Source organism: Fonsecaea multimorphosa (assembly GCF_000836435.1).
Source record: "Fonsecaea multimorphosa CBS 102226 unplaced genomic scaffold supercont1.1, whole genome shotgun sequence".
Lineage (NCBI taxonomy): Eukaryota > Fungi > Ascomycota > Eurotiomycetes > Chaetothyriales > Herpotrichiellaceae > Fonsecaea > Fonsecaea multimorphosa.
In genome coordinates this window covers 2,160,164-2,177,361 of record NW_015971635.1, presented here as the reverse complement: position 1 = coordinate 2,177,361, position 17,198 = coordinate 2,160,164, and the positions used below count along the sequence as shown (strand labels likewise).

Sequence of the window (17,198 nt, the reverse complement as noted above, 5' to 3'; positions counted from 1 at the left end):
TGAATGGAGTTGTCACCGCGATGTTTGCGAATTATCGTCCGACGAGCGGATAGAGGAATAGCAGTTGGTTTCCACGCCCCAGAAATAGAAGAGGGAGTAGAGGTCGTTCTCTGGCAGAGCTGAAGTCACGCAACGTCATCCTGGGAGGGACTTGGGTTAGATATCAGAAAGACAAGGGAGAAATGACACCGAGACATCAGACAAGATGAACAGCATGTCGCGTCCAATGGACTGCCACTATTGCATGATTTGACTCTGTGCATAATTTCTGTCAGACTATCCGTGTCCATTTGGGGCAAGAAAGTCACTGGAGAGCGCCAAATGAGCCGCGACACTGGGGGGGCTGGGCCACCATCTCGTATATGGGCCTTCATATGAAAGAAACCTGCATTATAGGCCACGAGAAGATCCCGTGGCTTCGGAAAGTAATCGTACATTTGTGGAACCTCAGAAAGTATCTATATGTACAAAAGAGCTTCCTTCAGGCGAGGACAGGTTGAAAGGTACCGACCACATGGTCCGGAGAAGGCCAGGGCGTGAAGTTGCTGGTTGTCTCCATCGCTGCTCAGAGAGAAGCAGATGCTGAGTCCCTCGTACATCTTTTTGATATGATGCAGCTTGCGCCCTGAAAAGCCCTCCTTATAGCTTCACCTGCAGCTGCCCTATGGCTGTGCAAGCCTCAAGGAATCACACACCAGTCTCCGACGGTAGTGCCGCTGCTGAGCGGACGAATACTTGCGGCGATCGACATACCCCTCTGAGTCGCCATAGTGATCACAGTGTCTCCAAAGAAAACTCGTGTCGCTCACCTCGATTGAGGCGGAGGATTGAAGGTCATAGTCGTGGGTGCCACATATCCTTCTTTCTTTGTGCCAGACCCAGCCGGTTTCCGGGCCTGCTCTTCTCGAAACCTGACCTCCTTCTCATCCTGAGCGACAACACAGCAACAGCAGCAAATGCCCTTGAGACAATCCCCAGCAACGTTTCCGGCCTCTTCGCTCATGTTGTACGTCTTGCGCACCCGCGTATGCTGGATGGCGGTCAAGATCCCATTTACCCCACATAGCAGGCCAAATGCAATGCAAGACCCGTTGACTGCCGTGTACCCCAGCATATTTGTCGGGTCTTTTCTTTCGTCTCTCAACCCTAACCGATATTGGGTCTTTCCATACACAACGCACGGGCAGAACAGTCCCGTTATGCAAGTGGAAGGTTCGGCGCAGGAGCAGAAACTGTGCTGCCATGAACCACCTTTGATGGATTGCGGACTCGGAGTAAACACGTTGGCGGAAAATTGAGAGGGATCGGAGGGAGGTGGAACGATGGCCATGTTGGTGCTGGCACGCATGGGTGGTTTGGGAGTAGTTGGTGTCAAAGGGTTCGTATCTGGCTCAATAGGCCCTGTAAGTTCGTTTTCGGGAATGGGCGGTTGCTTTGCAGGCTCTGGAGGTTGTGGTGAAGGAGGCATTGGTGGCATGGCATACTGCGTGGTCTGCATTTGAGGCTGTTGTCCAGTTACCTGGACGGGATATGGTTGTGAGGTGTAAGCGCCATGGTGTTGCGCGGCTTGCATGTACTGCTGTTGTACAACCGCCGGGTTTCGTGGAATCTGATACGGAACCACGCCACCACCGCCGTACACCTGTGATTCCATGGTTGGCATCGGAACACCTCCCTGCGGAGATGGTTGTTGTGCAATCCCTGGCGGAGGCGTTGGTATTGGAATGATTGTCTCTCTTCTTGCTCCCACACGATCTTCCTGGTCTCCAGACGTGGTCATCCACGAAAACCGATTCTCGGCTGGTTGCTGAGGTAGCTGCAGAGAAGTCGGAGGACGGACTCGAGGGTATTCGTAGTTTTTCATCTCGACAGGAAGTCGGGCAGTCCGCTGCCCGTGTTGTAGCACACCACCGCGTCGGGGTCGGTTCAAAGCGTACAGCGGTCAGCAGTGACGTGGGAGGGGGCGGCCTTACTGTTGTGTTTTAAGCAATAAACCGCTCTATTGTATGCATGGAAACACAGAAAAGCCAAAGGACGACGAGGGTGAGGAGGGGGAATAAAGGAAAACGACAGGCATCTTGAGGAGCTGAGCCATTGTCTCCCTCAGCGCCGGTGAGGACGAGCCTGAGAACCCAGGAGCTGTGTGCCTTAGCTGCCAGTCATCATCACTCGTGCTTGGGTCGATTGTCGTCGACGATTGGACTGCGAGGAGCGAGGCTTGACAACTCGGCTAAGTCGGGGCGCTTATGGGAAACAACACAAAAATAGGAGGAGAGGGACGCCCGTCGGTGCTGCCCTGCGCGAATCGCGGTAAAGCATCATCTTTGGATGAAACAAGCGACCAGGGAGCTCGTTGCCGCCAGCCAGAGGATGCGTCGAAGCGCTGGGATGCAGCTTGGGCGATGGAGGCAACTGGGAGCGCAGGCTGTTACCCCGTCACACTTTCACACCTCGTGACTGTTTTTCGGAGACAGTCTCCCAGCGTCTGCGGCCGCCTGCACCACCTGCACCACCTGTGACATGATCTCGTCTTCTCATCAGTCTATCCGCTGCACTCTTCTCCTCTACGTAACAGAGCGACACACTCCACTCCCCTTTCCTTCGTTCTCGCCTCAGCATCTATGTCAGAACACCATCGGTTGGTCGGTTCCTGCATCTCCGACCCTCCCAAACTCTAATGCCTCACCAGCCGCCGGTAAGGCTGCAGTGGCTGTATACGGGGAAAATGGCCCCCTCCTGGCTCTCCGTCCGCCACTTGCGAGTTTCCGACTTGCAGTCTGCTTGGACATCTCATAAATCCATCGGCGCCATGTTCGTGGCTGCCATGAGGACAATGTGCTTTGTCGGACAAGAGCTTCTCCCAGGCAATCAAGCATGGAATTTGCACGTTATTTGCTAATTTATAAAAACGCATGTCTACCTCTCTAGCTCATGACTGGTACTGGAGGTCCTTCTCAGGCCTGGCCCCGGTCGCCACAAGTCCGGACTGCCTGGTCGTAAGTTCACGGTAGGCAGTTCGGCCATATGCAGCTTCGCACTGCCATACGGGCGCAGTTCGACCGGAAAGGCCCTTCCGGTGCAATTCCGCTGACCAGCCAAGGGTGGGTTTGGTGCATACCCATCTTGTAGCTCCCAGTCTATCTGGCAGGCGAGTGCCGAGATGCTGACAGGCGGCCGGTCTTCGTGCCAGATCGGATGAGGGAGCCACTCATCATACCGGTTGGGATATTCATAGAATTTCAAAGCTGTCGGGTCGATGGCCAAGTTCCAGTACTCTCTTGGGAGAATCGACCAGTCATTTGCCTCGGCAGGAGCCTCCATTCCCGGATAGTTGGCTGGACGCGAGGCGGTGTAGTCTCCAGCGATTGGCAGAGCATATAGTAGAGCACCGTAGTAGACGGACACGGTGTCGTTGGCTCTCGACTCGACTCGAAGCTTTGTGCTGAACGAGACTTCGATGCGGGTCCTTCCAGCTGGAATGACCATCGTATGCAGGCCTGTGCTGTTGTCCGGCGCGAGGTGGTGCCTTTTCCCACGATCGACCATGACAATGCTTGCATCTGGAATAGCCCAGGACGGAACCCTGAACGAGAATCGAAAAGCTGACCTCGCCTTGATCTCATAGTTGAGGTAGTTGCTGAAAGGATAGTTCGTATCGCATCGAATTCGTATCTGGTTTCGCTTTTTCAACGTGGCGCTAACATGAGCCGGGCCCAGCAACGTATGGACCAATCCGTCTTCGCCGTCTTTTACAAACATGGCTGGAACGAATTTGGAATATCCCTGCATGTTGACGGTGCAGCACGGGAAGTTCGGCTCCGTCCCAAAGGTTTGGCCCATGGGCCCAACATTCCAGAATGGGGGATTGTCAAGGCGATGACTGATGGGCTGGTTTGTCTGTGCGATGTACTGATGAGCCCACCAGTGGGGCATCAACATGACAGGCAAAGCATTGTAGGCGGCCAACTCGGATTTGTCGGCAAAGTCGCCGTCTCCCACGGCTTGATACAAATAGTTCAAGGAGAAGATTGATTCCACCACGCTGCAAAGCTCAGTGCCACGAACCGGGCTCAGCCCTGCCTCACGTTCATCCCCAATGATCGCACCGGATGGGGTCCCGTGGTAGCGGAAAGTCCAGTCGACTCCGTTTCTAGTCGCATTGAGAAGCGCATCGTCTTGGACAAGCCTTCTCATGACGCCGCCCCATTTCAACCCTTGACCAGCATTGACGCCATGGACATAGGGGAACAGGCTGTTTGTAAGATCTTGCGGGTACGTGTCCAGGTCGCCTTTCAAAAAGTGATCTTCATGAAACCAATATGACCAGTCATAGGCCATCTCATACATCTGGACCATGCAGTAATGGATGGCCTTTTCATTGCCCATGGGATATTTCTCGTAAAGCCACTGCAAGGCCAGGACCATGTCTGCCGCACGGGATCGACCCCATTGCTCGTCGAACAGATCCCCGGGTTTCCAGACATAGCCCTGATGGTGGTCTTGGAGCATAGAATACATCAGCCGGACGAAGCGATGCATTGCTGGTAACACCATGGTCTCGCCCAGCTCGGGCTCGGCTTCGACCAGCTGCATGAAGCCCAAGAAGAGGGGGTATCTGGCCCAGAAATTTCGACGGGACAGGTTCTCTTCCGGCCCGAGCCATCCGTCTGCGTGCTGATGTCCAATGACCCAATCGGTGACCTGGAGAACATGATGTTTCAATCGTGCGTTGTCGGTGGTCCATGCCAGTGGGACAAGGGCATTATATGAGTAGGGCCATGCTTCATTAAGCCCTAACAGGGTGTCAGCGGAGCACAGGACGGTGTGTCACTTTTGGCACACACATGAGTATTCGTGGTCGCCGCCGAGCCAGGGAGCATCTTTGACAGGGCGGTAGAAGTCATGCAAATGGCCTGGAAGACCGTTGGCCATGAGGTCCATCTGTTGACCAAGCCATCCCAGCGGCTTGATAGAACCGAGAGGAAGAGGCTCAAACCTCAACGGCAATACTGCACAGATTAGCCGCCCAGCTCTTCCCTCAAAACATGTGGACATCCTACATGTGGTATCATACGTATCAAATTGATTGGCGGACCTTCGTGGATCGTCCCTTGGGACACGGACATTCCATGTGGATGACTCGAAGATGGGTCTTTTGTGATAAGAAGCTGCATCTTGGGTCAGGATCTGCACCATCCCCAATAGGAGATGAATGTTCCGTACCTGCATGGTTGTCCGCAGGCTGCTTCGGAAGCTCTGGCCGCCCAAGGGCTTCAACCCCAGCCAATCGTAGCAGCGACAAATGTGAAATCACAAGGAGGACATGTGAAAGATAGGAATGCAACATTGTCTAAACGAGCCTGTGCCCGCACAAGGCCAAAATGCTGAAGAGAACAGGACGGGAGATGGTGACGGGATGCTTGGGGACATTTTTCTCGGTCATGGAGCGAGAAATTGCGTGCTGCGCCATGCCGATTGGATCTTGACTTTCGTTCACACTTCGCCCCTTTCACGACGATCACGCGCCACCCTTCCTCATCTGCACAGCTCACGACTCGCTCATCGACATCATCATCATCATGACAAGAGAAAATGGAGGGATAAGAGATCAGCGACGGCGAGGGTGTCGCAGTCTCTGCTCGTATTCCTTCGAGCCCTCAGTTTCTCCCAATTCCAGCCAACGGCACGTCTGGATATCCACGCCAGTTCCGTGGTTCCGTGGTTGCATGCACGATCCGAACAAGGTCACATTGCAGATCAGCCACTGACGTAGCAGAAGACGGCGCTCTGATCCCGCATCCCACTCGCACGTCCGTGGGGTTCTGGTGGGAACATCGGTGCTGAGGCCACAACTCCTGCTCACATGTGAGAGATCTCTAAGACGCGAGATGGACAATATCAGAATTCGGTACTCCAGATGTCGCCGGTGGAATGACGATGGCAAAACACTCAACAGCGAACGAGAACCTAGTGTGAGACTATAGTTCGCGTATCGAATTAATTGTTCATGACCACACCCTATCTTCGGTCAAATGACCAGAGGTCAATTCAGCTTCTCAAAAGCTCATCCAGCCCGCAGCTCGCAGTCATGACGATGCTAAAGCTACCTAGGCAGACACTCTTCCATAGCCACATCCTGTACATCATCTTTGCCTTCACCGTTGTGCTGTCTACCGTTACCTCTCGGTAATTTCCCCTCTCCTCAATTAACCCGTAGGACTCTCACATCTCCAGGCGCTCAAGTTCACAGAGCTCCTATATGCGTTCACCATCGATGTAAATGCGGCATATAACCCGAGAACCATCGTCACAAAACTTCCCAAGTAGAAGATCAGATCGAAAAGATTCCACCAGAGTTCCTTCTTGAAACCTCTCCACCATCTCTGGAGCCCGCTGTCCAGGTGGCGGACGGTGCCAGTGGCTGGGTCAAATGTTTCGCCGGGAAGCATGGCATCGCGCTGGCACTTGAAGCCCAGCATCAGGAAAGGCGGGAATGTGTATGTGAATTGCAAGATACACCCGGCACCGACGAGGACGATCCATGAGTTGATTTGAGGAACGGATTGAGTGACAATCCAAGCAAGAATCCAGTAGACGGGGACGAAGAAAACCCAGATCCATTTACCCGTCTTGGATTCCAACAGCGGGAAGTTGAGCAGATCACGGCCCAAGTTGTTGTAGAGGACTTTGATACCAATGTTGCCGTAAAGAACAGCAGCAATGAGACCGGTGATGAGACCGATAATATTGCACACTGTTTGCCAGCTGTATGGGGAGATACCCTGGTATGATACATTGTACGCGTACTGTCCTTGCATACAATAGGTGTAAATTCCGTAGACCATGTAGCAGGCATAGATGAGGATGTCCGCGCAGAGAAGCCCCTTCCAGAAATCCATAGGGCGACGCATCTCGGCCAAAAGTTCGACGAACAGAGTCGCACCACCAAAGGAGAAGACAGCATTCATGAGACCATTAACGTTGTCGACAATGTCCAGACCGGGTGGTGCGGAGCCGGAGACTTGAACTGGTGGTGGGTTGTTGATGTCGAAATCAGGGTTCGCAGCGGCGTAGAGTTGGTAGTTGGGAGGAGAGTGAGCCATGACGCCCATGCTGGAAAGCCGTTAGTCAAGTGCTGGTTGCAATGATGCCCAGAGGGGCAAACTTACGTTGCGAAAATGATGAACAAGTTGAGGAACACAGCCCAAGAAGCCAACCAGCCGAACCGCTGGAGGGTTCGAATCTGTCCAACGATACAGCCAGCAATCATACAGACAACCACGCACACGATGAAGCACAAGTTCCCCTTGGACAGCTGGCTAATGGACTGACCGCTGCTCAGGATGATGAGGGCGACGTTGAGGAAGAATTGGAACGACTGCAGAAGGTTGCAAGTGTGGCGGAACCAGGAACCGTACACGCGGAAAGCGATGTCGCCGTAGCCTTTCATTGGATAGCGATCGCTGTCCAGCTGGAGATACATGCGCCAGAGCTGGTACCCACTATAACCAGCAAGGGCACCGAACACAGTGAAGAGCGTAACACCAGGGCCAAGACCCATTTGCGAGAAGGAGTATCCGGTACTGAAAGGACCGAGAATGTCGGTGGTGATGAGGTAGAAGACGGCACCCCTATCCGTGCGGTTAGCAGTGGAAGATTCTGCGTCAGTCGGGGTTTGCAGTACCAGGTAGCTGTTCTCGCTGCGCGTGAGGCCTGAACCCATTCCTCATCAGAAATGGTCATGGGTTCATACTTCTTGTTCTCAACACCTGATTTTTCGTTGCCCGAATCGGTCTCGTGCACGATTTGTCCCTCTCCTTGAGCGCTGATGGACAGCCTAGGCTGAGGAACAGATTCGCGACGTTGCTCGACGCGCTTGCGGAGAATCTTCTCTTTGATGAAGGTCATTGTAGGACCAGGACCTTGGGTGAAGTCGCTCCCAGGGCCGTACAACCGTTCTTCCTCCTGGCGAGTGATCTTCGCATAGTGAAGGTACTCTTCAAACGGAATACTGGGGTCGTGGAGCTTTGCTAGAACCCTTGTAGGGTAAGTGGTCGCGTCAAGCCCATCGGGATGGAGACGCCTGTCATCCACAGCCCCAGGGCCAGAGATAGATCCAATGCCAGATGCCATTTTCCTCACTGTACGGAAACAGCTCAATCGTGATAATCCTACAGAGGGGAAAAACAGATGCAGAGGGGAGGAGAGGAGACTGGAGAAGAGGAGGTGCCACTTGGTCTATCTTATAGGATATGGGCCTGATGTCGCTCGCTAGGAGACAGAGACATGGGTAGCAACGTCGTACTCTTAGCTCATAGCGCAAACACTGAAATCGTCTTACCTAGTCCATACGAATAGGCCGTCTGAACGATCAAAGGTGGGTGTGACGCCACGAAACGCCATGATCCTCGCCTGGTTCAGCGTTCGCCGACTGACAACTGATAGGGCAACATGAATCAATTGGTGTTTTCTAGAACGAACCCTTGCAAGGGTCGAGGGTAGAGTCTCCATTCAGAAAGCACCAGAGAGGGGATACAATATGGAATCTGAGATTGCGACGTCAACATGCGATCGTCGTTGGCTGGTTCCAATGGGTAGCATTGCCCTAGGAGAGACAGGGTTAGGAGGCGATTGCATATTTGACCTCACAAAGACAGTATGAGTTAGCGGGACGCACAGGAGGGTTGGCTGTCAATCATGGGTAATGAAATCATGCGACAGCACAACAAGGCGAAGGGATGGTGGTGGGCGTAACGCAATCCGGCAGGTAAAATTGATGTCGGGCGGAACGGGCGAATCCCTGGGAGAGGAAAGGATCCTCACCGAAGGTTAAAAGGACTGCCCGACTGGCCCCCTGCAAACAATACCCCAGTCGCCACTCGCTTGTCTCGCCCACACACTGGGGGCGAACTGATAAAGGCTCTTTGGGACGTTATCCAGCGCGCGCGAAAAGGGCTCCATAGGCGGTCCGTCAGCCGCCTTCGTGGCCGTGACAGCAGCTATCCCTCCCCTTCTAGTTGAAAGGATTCTTTGATCGTACAGCTTCGGAAGTGATCTGGTCGGCTGTCCGGCTGGCCGGCCAGCCTTTTCCATTGGACATTGGCCCTGCGCGCCCCCTTCTGCTAAAGTTGCCTGCTTTTCTGACACTGTTCGCTCGTGGGCATCTCGATCAATCGTGCCTTGCCCCGTAACGCCACTGGAGATTCCCCGTCTCGTGTTTGCTTGGTTTCCCGAACGTCCATTTTGAATGCAACTTTGGGGTCTTGGAGTGCGAAAAGCAATGCTAAGCTTCGCTTTAAAGCTTATCGGTGTAGGCTTCAAAGAGCTGGCCCAACCGGGATTGTGAGTGCTTCTGGTGAATACAGTTGAGTTTGGTGGTCGCGGGGGAACATTCAAGAGTGGTTAAGCCTGGCCGGCGGGCAGCCGCCTCCTCCTCTCCACAGCTGACCACTCACGGCATCCCGTCCCTTTGTGGATTTTCCTTCTGCTTCTCTGGTTGTTCTAGGCTCGAGGGGAGGGGCGTGAATGATAGGTGGTTGACTGGGTTTCACTGTGAATGCCTGCACCCACTTCTGCTAGGTCTTGGAATGGAACTGTTGATGGATAGGAGAGGCGCATACATGCCCGGTTATCAGAGGCTATCTCGCCTATTCAGAATATGCTTTTGGAAGTCGGGAGGGAGGCACGAGGAATAGCGCTATAAGCAGTAATCAGGAGAGCTGGAGAACAATTGACTTCGGGGACTGCTTTGAGCCCAAACGACGGGGGGCTCCGTTGGACCTGGCAGCGTTACATTACTCGAGACCTAGTTATCATGATCTCGCCAAATGTGGAATCGAGGTCCGTGTTGATATGGAGAACCTGGTACTCCGTATTACATTGTGCGGAGCGGCAGCCCCTCGTGGATATTGTCGGCTGTTGTACCTATGAGGAACCGAGTCAACCCGCAAGGGACATGTGCCTGGTGGCTGGGGCAAATTGGAGGCTGCTTCCCGCCTGGTCTTCTTTGAAGGGGATCGTTCGCTCCGAAGGTAACAATGCAACTGCATTCGCACCCACCCGGCACTTTACCGCGGTGGCAGGGGAGGCGAGTTGGCAGAGGGTCTTCGGAAAATGGGCAGAATCTTGTTCAGATACAAGAGAGATAAAGGGACGGGACGACAATAGGTAGGCTGGCGAGCTAGGCAGGTACATAGAGAGCACCGAGGATTAAGGACGAGCGAATGATGATTGAGTATGGGAGACGCAGGAAGGAGTAGGTTTGTAAGGCCGCCAGAATCTGCATTGGGCTTGAGGTACGAGTATTAACGAGGTACGAGGTACTGTAGTACCAGGAGAGAGATGCTGGGGCAATTGGCTGGCACTGGCAGTCCTCTCTCACTGGCAAGGTTCTTTCCTTGGCACCTGGAAAGCCACAACCTTGCTATCTCCAAGCTGCCGAGCTGCGCAGATCATCTCGGGAAGCCTTCGCTGGCAGACCATCCCGCCCGTACCTAACCCTCAGCTCACGTCGGCCAGTTTGAGTTCAAGGTCACGCCATTGGTGTGAATCTCAATGCGATAATGTCGCGCTCTAGGTGACAAAAGTCCCTTCCAACATCAGGCAATGTCCATGCTGAGGCGCATTTTCGCCCGCGTGCCAGCTGGGCCACAGCGACCGTTCGTGGCTAAAGTGATCACAATCGGAATCACATGTGTTGCAGCATATTCATCATGGGCCTTGGTGGCACATCATTGGATCACCTGCGCTGTATGTTCGCGTTTTCCGTCCCTACGAGGATCTCTTCACATTTGCCTGAGTCTTCGCTAAATTGCACACGGGCAAAAGCCCTCTCTAGGTCCTTCCATGTACCCGTCCATGCCCAGCAGCCTGTCATACAACGTCTATTCCCGAAGGCACAAGCGAGGAAAGAACATCAAAGTGGGAGACGTTGTGGTCTTTGAAAGCCCTATCTTCCTCCGCGGGATAGCCTGCAAGCGTGTTATCGGCATGCCTGGGGACTATGTCCTTCGCGACCCTCACCTATCTCCCACAGTGGGCGGCGCTCCCATTCCAGGGCTATACGAAGGCGATGCAGTGCGAGAAGAGCCTGTCATGGTACAAGTTCCAGAGGGTCACGTGTGGGTAGCCGGAGACAATCTGTCCTACAGCAGAGATTCTCGATTCTACGGTCCTGTACCCATGGCTTTGATTACGGGCAAGACTCTGTATGTTGGCGACGGATATTTCAATTGGACATCTTTCCGCAAACCGCAGTTGCAAACAGTCACCGTCTCTGACGATAGGTCGCATGCGCCTGTGGAAAGAGAGGTCGCCTTGGAAGACACCCAAGCACCCTGAGAATGCTTCGCATCAGCGACCGAAACAAGATGAATTTCAAAAGCACTAAGAGACACGCGGAATCCTATGAAAGGCGGTAAATCAGTGTTGGTATTGTACAGCAGGTGCTAGCTAGGGCACAGCTCAGCTATTTCACCCCCTCATCCTAGACGTGTCGCGCCTTTGATACGGCAGAGGATCCACCTTCCTCCTCTTGAACTCGACATCCGCACCTTGGATGCCTGCTCTCTGCATAACGGCAGATGTACTATCATCCCATTGTGTCCGGAACAACGAAGCACTAATAGGACTGAGGATGTGACGACTCATCATGCTGCGGACAGTGAACCCGTCCCGCTGTATCTTTTTCTTGGCAACCTCAAGATCAATGGGGATGTTGTCTTTTTGTTGTAGTATGACAATGGACAATCGATGATATGGGCTTCCTTTCTGTGCATAGGGCGGCAACCACGGTAGAAGGACCTGTGAAGCCGGGGATAGAGTCGCGAGATCTACCGTTGGTTGTGTCGGTGAGATGGTAATGTTGCAGGCAAGGTAATGGCAGCGAGAGTCAAAGGAGTCGGTCTCGATGTTCGGAACGTCTGGATCGACAATGGCAACGGTAACCATCTTCTCCCCTCGCTCATAGGATTGTAGAGTTAGACGGCACGGGTTTTCGCTGATGTGCGACTCCACGAATTCGCCCGGTTGTACAACACGGGTTCCAAACACAATCTTGACGTCCAGTACGGGATCCACGTTTGGAATGATGTCTGGAACCACCTTCATCTGTGTTATTCGTTGGACGAGGACTTTTCGCGGATATTCTCGCCATTTGCGCTCGGCCAGGTGCCTGTAGATGGGTTTGCTCAGGTCGCCTGTGATTGTTAGCAAATAATGACAACTCTCAGCATGTCTGCGCACCATTGCCATCCTCAAACCTCCTCTTGACATTGGGATCGTTAATGTCGGCCAAAATCTTGAGATTCTCCAGCTCTGCGAGCATGCTGTTCAATCTTCGTTGTTTGTACAGTTCTCCTCCAGGGAACGTGTTCGGGTCGACATCACGAAGACGAGCAATGCGGGCTCGCTCGGTTTCTATCTTTTTGAGCTTCTCTGCTCGGTCGGCGATGAGGATTTTGCGGGCTTCTTGAAAGCATTGGTAGGGCAGTTCATCGAAGGGAATGCCAGGAGACTGCGCGAGGGCGGCCCGTCGTCTTCGAGATCCCACGGGAAACTGACCAGCCCTCAAGAGCTTGCGCTCGAGTCGCGGAACATGGACAGTGGCTGGGTCAGGGTTGTGATAATAGGATGGCTTTTGAACTTCGACTTCTTGACAAGTCGAGCTTGTGGTTGCGAAGCTTCGGAGGGCAGCTCTAGACGATGGCATCTCAATCGCTAACGATCTCAGTGAATGCAGAAGCAGGGCACTGGGCGCCCTGGAGGGTGCCATGCTCAATGGGTTGGGCACGAAAACGGCGCGGATCGCAGATTGCTGATCGTGAGCAGCAACAATGCTGGGCTTCTCGACTGATGCCGAAAATTGTTCAAAGGCATCCGGAGGAGCATAAAGCCTTGACTGTGCAAAGCCTTGTCACGTGACAATCAAGTTCGGCCCGGCTCCTTCGTGCGCGGCGTGCCGGACTCCATATTGACCGAAACAAGGCGTCCAACGTCTCTCCTCGCCCCGTTTCCGAACTTAGCATCGCCGATTTGCCTGTGCCGTTGAGCTTATCACTCAGCAATATGCTAAGCATGGCTAGCATGGACTAGCATGTCCAATACGCCAATCCAGAGGCTGGGTGAAGCACAATCGGACCAGGGAGATCGTTCTGGGTAAAAGCCTCTGTCAAACTGACGCATCTTGATACTTCGGTGCCGTTGAAATAAAGGAACTTCCCAGTCCTCGCTTGACGCGGTAGAGCACCTCATTGACCAGGGCAAGTCTTTTGGGGTTACAGGCCCAGTCCACAGCCTCCCTCATGGTCGATCCCCCTTACCTTGAAGTGGCAACCTCCACAGCTCTTTTGTGGCTCTATAGCACTTGGCTCTGCTGTGTCATAGCCAACCGGCCCTTGCCTTCAACCTTCTAAGAACGGCTCTCGGAGGACGGAATTCCTTATGTAAACTCTGACTACTTGGTCCTTCGTCCGCTGTTCACTATCTGGCGCGTGTGTTCTCCTCTTTTCGTCCTCAAAACAGCAAAATGTCGGAAGTTGACAACAAACCCTCAAGCCCGATGGGTCAGGAAGAAGACAACAAGGCTGCCACAGGCAAGACTCGTGATGCCGGCCCTGACGTCCAAGAAGCTGCACCGCCTAAACCCGGTCTGTTGAAGAAAATACAGACAAAATTGAATCTCGATGTCCCCACGCTTTTATTAATGCTCAAGTAAGACTTCTCCCATTGTCGCCGGTTCAAAACTGAGTGGAAATAGGGGAGGACTGCCTCCAGCCATTGCGCTTGCAGCGTAAGTCTCTGAACCTCGTTCTAGATATTCGCTCATGTTCCCAGTTATCAGAGTGATAAGTGGGCCAAAACATACTCAACCTTGGGATACCTGATTGCAATCACGTCTTTTCTATCTCTTCCAATCCTTCCGCGGGCAAAGTTTGTCCAGTCCATGATAATTTCCATCATCACGGTTTGTTTTGCTGCCGCCGTTTCCTTGCTCACGATACAATGCGCCGTTTCTGCACGCCAACAAACAGTCCAAAGACCCAACTCCACCACCACCGGCTCCTCCGGTAGCAAGCAAAGTCTGGAATACAGTGCGGCAGCTAATGTTACGGCCGCCGTTTGGTTGTTCTTCTGGCTATGGGTCGCGAATACAGTGCGGGCCGCCCGTCCCCAGCTCCTCATCGTCTCTATTCAATTTACCATCTTTGTGGTTGTGGCTTCCACCTACACTCCGACATTTCCGAACATGACAGCCGGTATGGGATTTGTGGATCGGCTGTTGAAGGTGTTTCTGACTGGATATGCTTTGGCGACTGCTGTCTCTCTCTTCATAATACCCTTCTCTTCGAGGCTGATCGCCAAAAAACAAATGGCCGGCTTGCTCAACCTGATGAAAGCCGCCCTTTCCGTCCACACAGCGTATTTACACGGCATTACCAACTCTCAAGTCGGCACCCCTGGGCTGCTAGACGAGAATGGCAAACCACTGCCGTTACATGAAAACCCTGAGGCACGCGTGTCCGTGAAGGCCGCTGAAGAGGCGGCTCAAAAGCTGAAAGTAACAATCCAAAAAGCTACACAATTGTTTGGGCAGTTGAAACTCGAGATCGGCTTCGCTAAGAAAGAGATCGGATGGGGCAAATTACAACCAGAAGACTTCGGCCACATTTGGGGACAACTGCAGAACATCCTCCTTCCTGTCGCAGGGCTGTCGACATTTGTAGACATCCTCCAATCCGTGAAACGCCACAAAGCTGCAGGAGAAAATTTGATTTCCGATTTGGATGCCCTTGAAGCTATCAAACGACTTGAGGCGGAGGAATGGCAAGAAGTTGTCGTCATGTCACGCATTCCATTTTGGAAAGTGAAGACCAGTCTGATGGACGGTCTGACCCATGTTGCTTATGTGTTGGAACTCACGCCTCGGCCGAAGACTCCTAAGAAAGACATCGAGACCGCTGCGGAGACATCTCCAGCCCCAGGAGACCCTGCCTTTGCGCAGTACTTAAAGGGCCAGATTTCTGATTTCCAAGAGCACCGGCAAGAGACCATGCGAAAATGGTGCGAGAAAAAAGGTATAGAAGTACCTTCGAAATTTTGGGAAGACGCATCCTCTCAATACAATTTTGAGCACGCGAGCTCTGTCGAGGAGGCCGTTCGACAAAAACAGAACCACCAACAACTGTATCTGATCCTATATCTCGAGTATCTCCTGTTCGCCGTCTGTCACGCTGTGATGGATTTCGTTCTGTTCGCTGACTCAAAAGTGCAAGACGGCACCATGAGAAAGAACAAACTGATCTTTCCTGGGTGGAGACGGATTCGCAAGTTGTTGCAGAATGCATTCATGCAAATGGACGCCAGCGAAGGGCTTCAAGATGGACCGGCGTCAGGCATCTACATATGGGTAGGAGACTCTCTTCAGAAACACAAGGATCCAGAACATCTGCCGCCGACGACCCTGTACCAGCGAGTGACAAACCATCTCAGATCTGTCCCGAAATTCCTGGCCTCGGATGCTTCGCATTTTGGTTTCCGGGCGGCAGTTGCCAGTATCAGTCTAGCAATCATTGGCTACCTCCGCCAGACCCATGCATTCTATCTGGCTCAACGTGGAATCTGGGCCGTCATCATGGTCGCTATCAGTATGGGTGCGCACGCCGGAGCCGGTGTCCAGGGATTCATCCTTCGTATCGTGGGCACCGCGATTTCGATGGTCGTTTCAATCACGGTCTGGTACATGGGTGACCAGAAACCTGCTGCCATCATTCCGCTGATCTATCTGGTGTTCGTGTGCGGCATCTATGTGATACTGAAACATCCCAAACAGCTCATCACAGCCGTCATCTCAATTGTCACGACCATTTTGATTATCGGTTACGAACTTCAAGATAAAAAGGTCGGCACAAAGGTCCTCAGCAGTAACGGACAGGAGTTCTACCATGTCTACCTTCTCGCTCCATACCGGCTGGTCAGCGTTGTGGCAGGCCTGGGTGTTGCGTTTTTCTGGACTTACTTCCCATATCCCATCACCACGCACGCGACTCTCCGCAAAGACCTTGGCACAACCCTATACCTGATGGCAAACTATTACTCGTGCATGCACTCCACGGTCGAAATGCACCTTCGCACCAGTCCCGACCTCGCCATGGACAAGAAAAACAACCCCATGCGCAAGCTGAGCAAGGCGCGCCGGAAGGTGTTTGACAAACTGATCGTCATGTTGAACCGGCTTCGCGAACACAGCCAGTTCCTCAAGTACGAACCTACCTTCGGTGGGAAGTTCCCCAAGGAGACCTACGACGAATTGATCGTGCACATGCAATCCCTCTTCAACTACATGGCGCTCACGGCGTACTCGAGCAACGCCTTTTCGAGCGAGAGCGAGGAGTCCGAGTGGTTGAAGCTATTCAAGCGGGTGACGGCGAATTCGACAATCACCTCGCACGCCCTCACCTCGACCCTGTGTCTGGTTTCCGCCAGCATCACAAACTCCCAACCCCTGCCCCCTTATATCAGCGTGGCGCGCCCCATCGACATTGCGGGCCAACTAGCCGCGATCGACCCGGGCATCCTCAGCATCAAGCACATCAAGGAGCCGTGCTACGCCGCCTTCGCCGTCTTGGAGATCGCAAGCATCCTCATCATGCAGGAGACGTGCGCCGTCCTCGCAAAGGTCCGCGAGCTGGTCGGCGAGGTCGACTTCTCGGTCCATTTTGGCCAGCCCGGCTCCATCGCCCAGAGCGACTCTACCTTGGACGAGAAAAGGGATGACTTTGCGAATGGTGACGACTCGGGGAGGAAGGGAAAGGTTGATTAAATTATCTGACCTTGTGCCTTGGGGAGTGGTACTGTTAGCTACATTGTCGCGGATTGACTAGGTCTGCTTTTTGTCGGAATGTTTGAATTGTGCTGGATCAAGCTTAAAGGCAGCGATTGTGTTTGATTGACTTCTACAGCATGCAATGCCCCTATTCGAGAAGATGACCCAGCGCGCGCATCGCTTCGTCCATGAAGACCTCCGGAGCTTTGAGCCGCGAGGAACCTCAAGACAAGAGAGAGTTTGCGACACCTGTTTTCTTCTATTTCTTCTTGGAGGATACATTCGTCTTGGATGTGATGGATGTAGATGTCCGTCATCTATGCTTTTGTATCACACATACGGTCAGAGACGAATTTTCTGATTTCTGAACTGGTTC

At 53.1% G+C, this 17,198-nt stretch overlaps 6 protein-coding genes across 6 annotated transcripts; 2 read left to right on the top strand and 4 right to left on the bottom strand.

Annotated features, from left to right (window-relative positions):
* Positions 1–805: 805 nt before the first annotated feature.
* Positions 806–1,864, bottom strand: Z520_00814 (uncharacterized protein; the record flags this gene model as incomplete). The annotated part of the gene is made up of 1 exon (XM_016771334.1): positions 806–1,864. The coding sequence occupies one exon, from the start codon at positions 1,862–1,864 to the stop codon at positions 806–808; it is 1,059 nt and encodes a 352-aa protein (XP_016638244.1).
* Positions 1,865–2,916: 1,052 nt separating this feature from the next.
* Z520_00813 (uncharacterized protein) lies at positions 2,917–5,174 on the bottom strand (the record flags this gene model as incomplete). The annotated part of the gene is made up of 3 exons (XM_016771333.1): positions 2,917–4,793; positions 4,845–5,009; positions 5,075–5,174. The coding sequence occupies 3 exons, from the start codon at positions 5,172–5,174 to the stop codon at positions 2,917–2,919; spliced, it is 2,142 nt and encodes a 713-aa protein (XP_016638243.1).
* A 1,032-nt stretch (positions 5,175–6,206) lies between these two features.
* Positions 6,207–8,133, bottom strand: Z520_00812 (uncharacterized protein; the record flags this gene model as incomplete). The annotated part of the gene is made up of 3 exons (XM_016771332.1): positions 6,207–7,113; positions 7,170–7,631; positions 7,685–8,133. The coding sequence occupies 3 exons, from the start codon at positions 8,131–8,133 to the stop codon at positions 6,207–6,209; spliced, it is 1,818 nt and encodes a 605-aa protein (XP_016638242.1).
* Positions 8,134–10,712: 2,579 nt separating this feature from the next.
* On the top strand, positions 10,713–11,340 carry Z520_00811 (uncharacterized protein; the record flags this gene model as incomplete). Its single annotated transcript, XM_016771331.1, has 2 exons — positions 10,713–10,749; positions 10,838–11,340. The coding sequence occupies 2 exons, from the start codon at positions 10,713–10,715 to the stop codon at positions 11,338–11,340; spliced, it is 540 nt and encodes a 179-aa protein (XP_016638241.1).
* A 132-nt stretch (positions 11,341–11,472) lies between these two features.
* Z520_00810 (uncharacterized protein) lies at positions 11,473–12,772 on the bottom strand (the record flags this gene model as incomplete). Its single annotated transcript, XM_016771330.1, has 2 exons — positions 11,473–12,197; positions 12,244–12,772. The coding sequence occupies 2 exons, from the start codon at positions 12,770–12,772 to the stop codon at positions 11,473–11,475; spliced, it is 1,254 nt and encodes a 417-aa protein (XP_016638240.1).
* Positions 12,773–13,525: 753 nt separating this feature from the next.
* On the top strand, positions 13,526–16,819 carry Z520_00809 (uncharacterized protein; the record flags this gene model as incomplete). Its single annotated transcript, XM_016771329.1, has 3 exons — positions 13,526–13,710; positions 13,757–13,789; positions 13,834–16,819. 3 exons carry the CDS (start codon positions 13,526–13,528, stop codon positions 16,817–16,819), a joined length of 3,204 nt encoding a protein of 1,067 aa, XP_016638239.1.
* Positions 16,820–17,198: the final 379 nt, after the last annotated feature.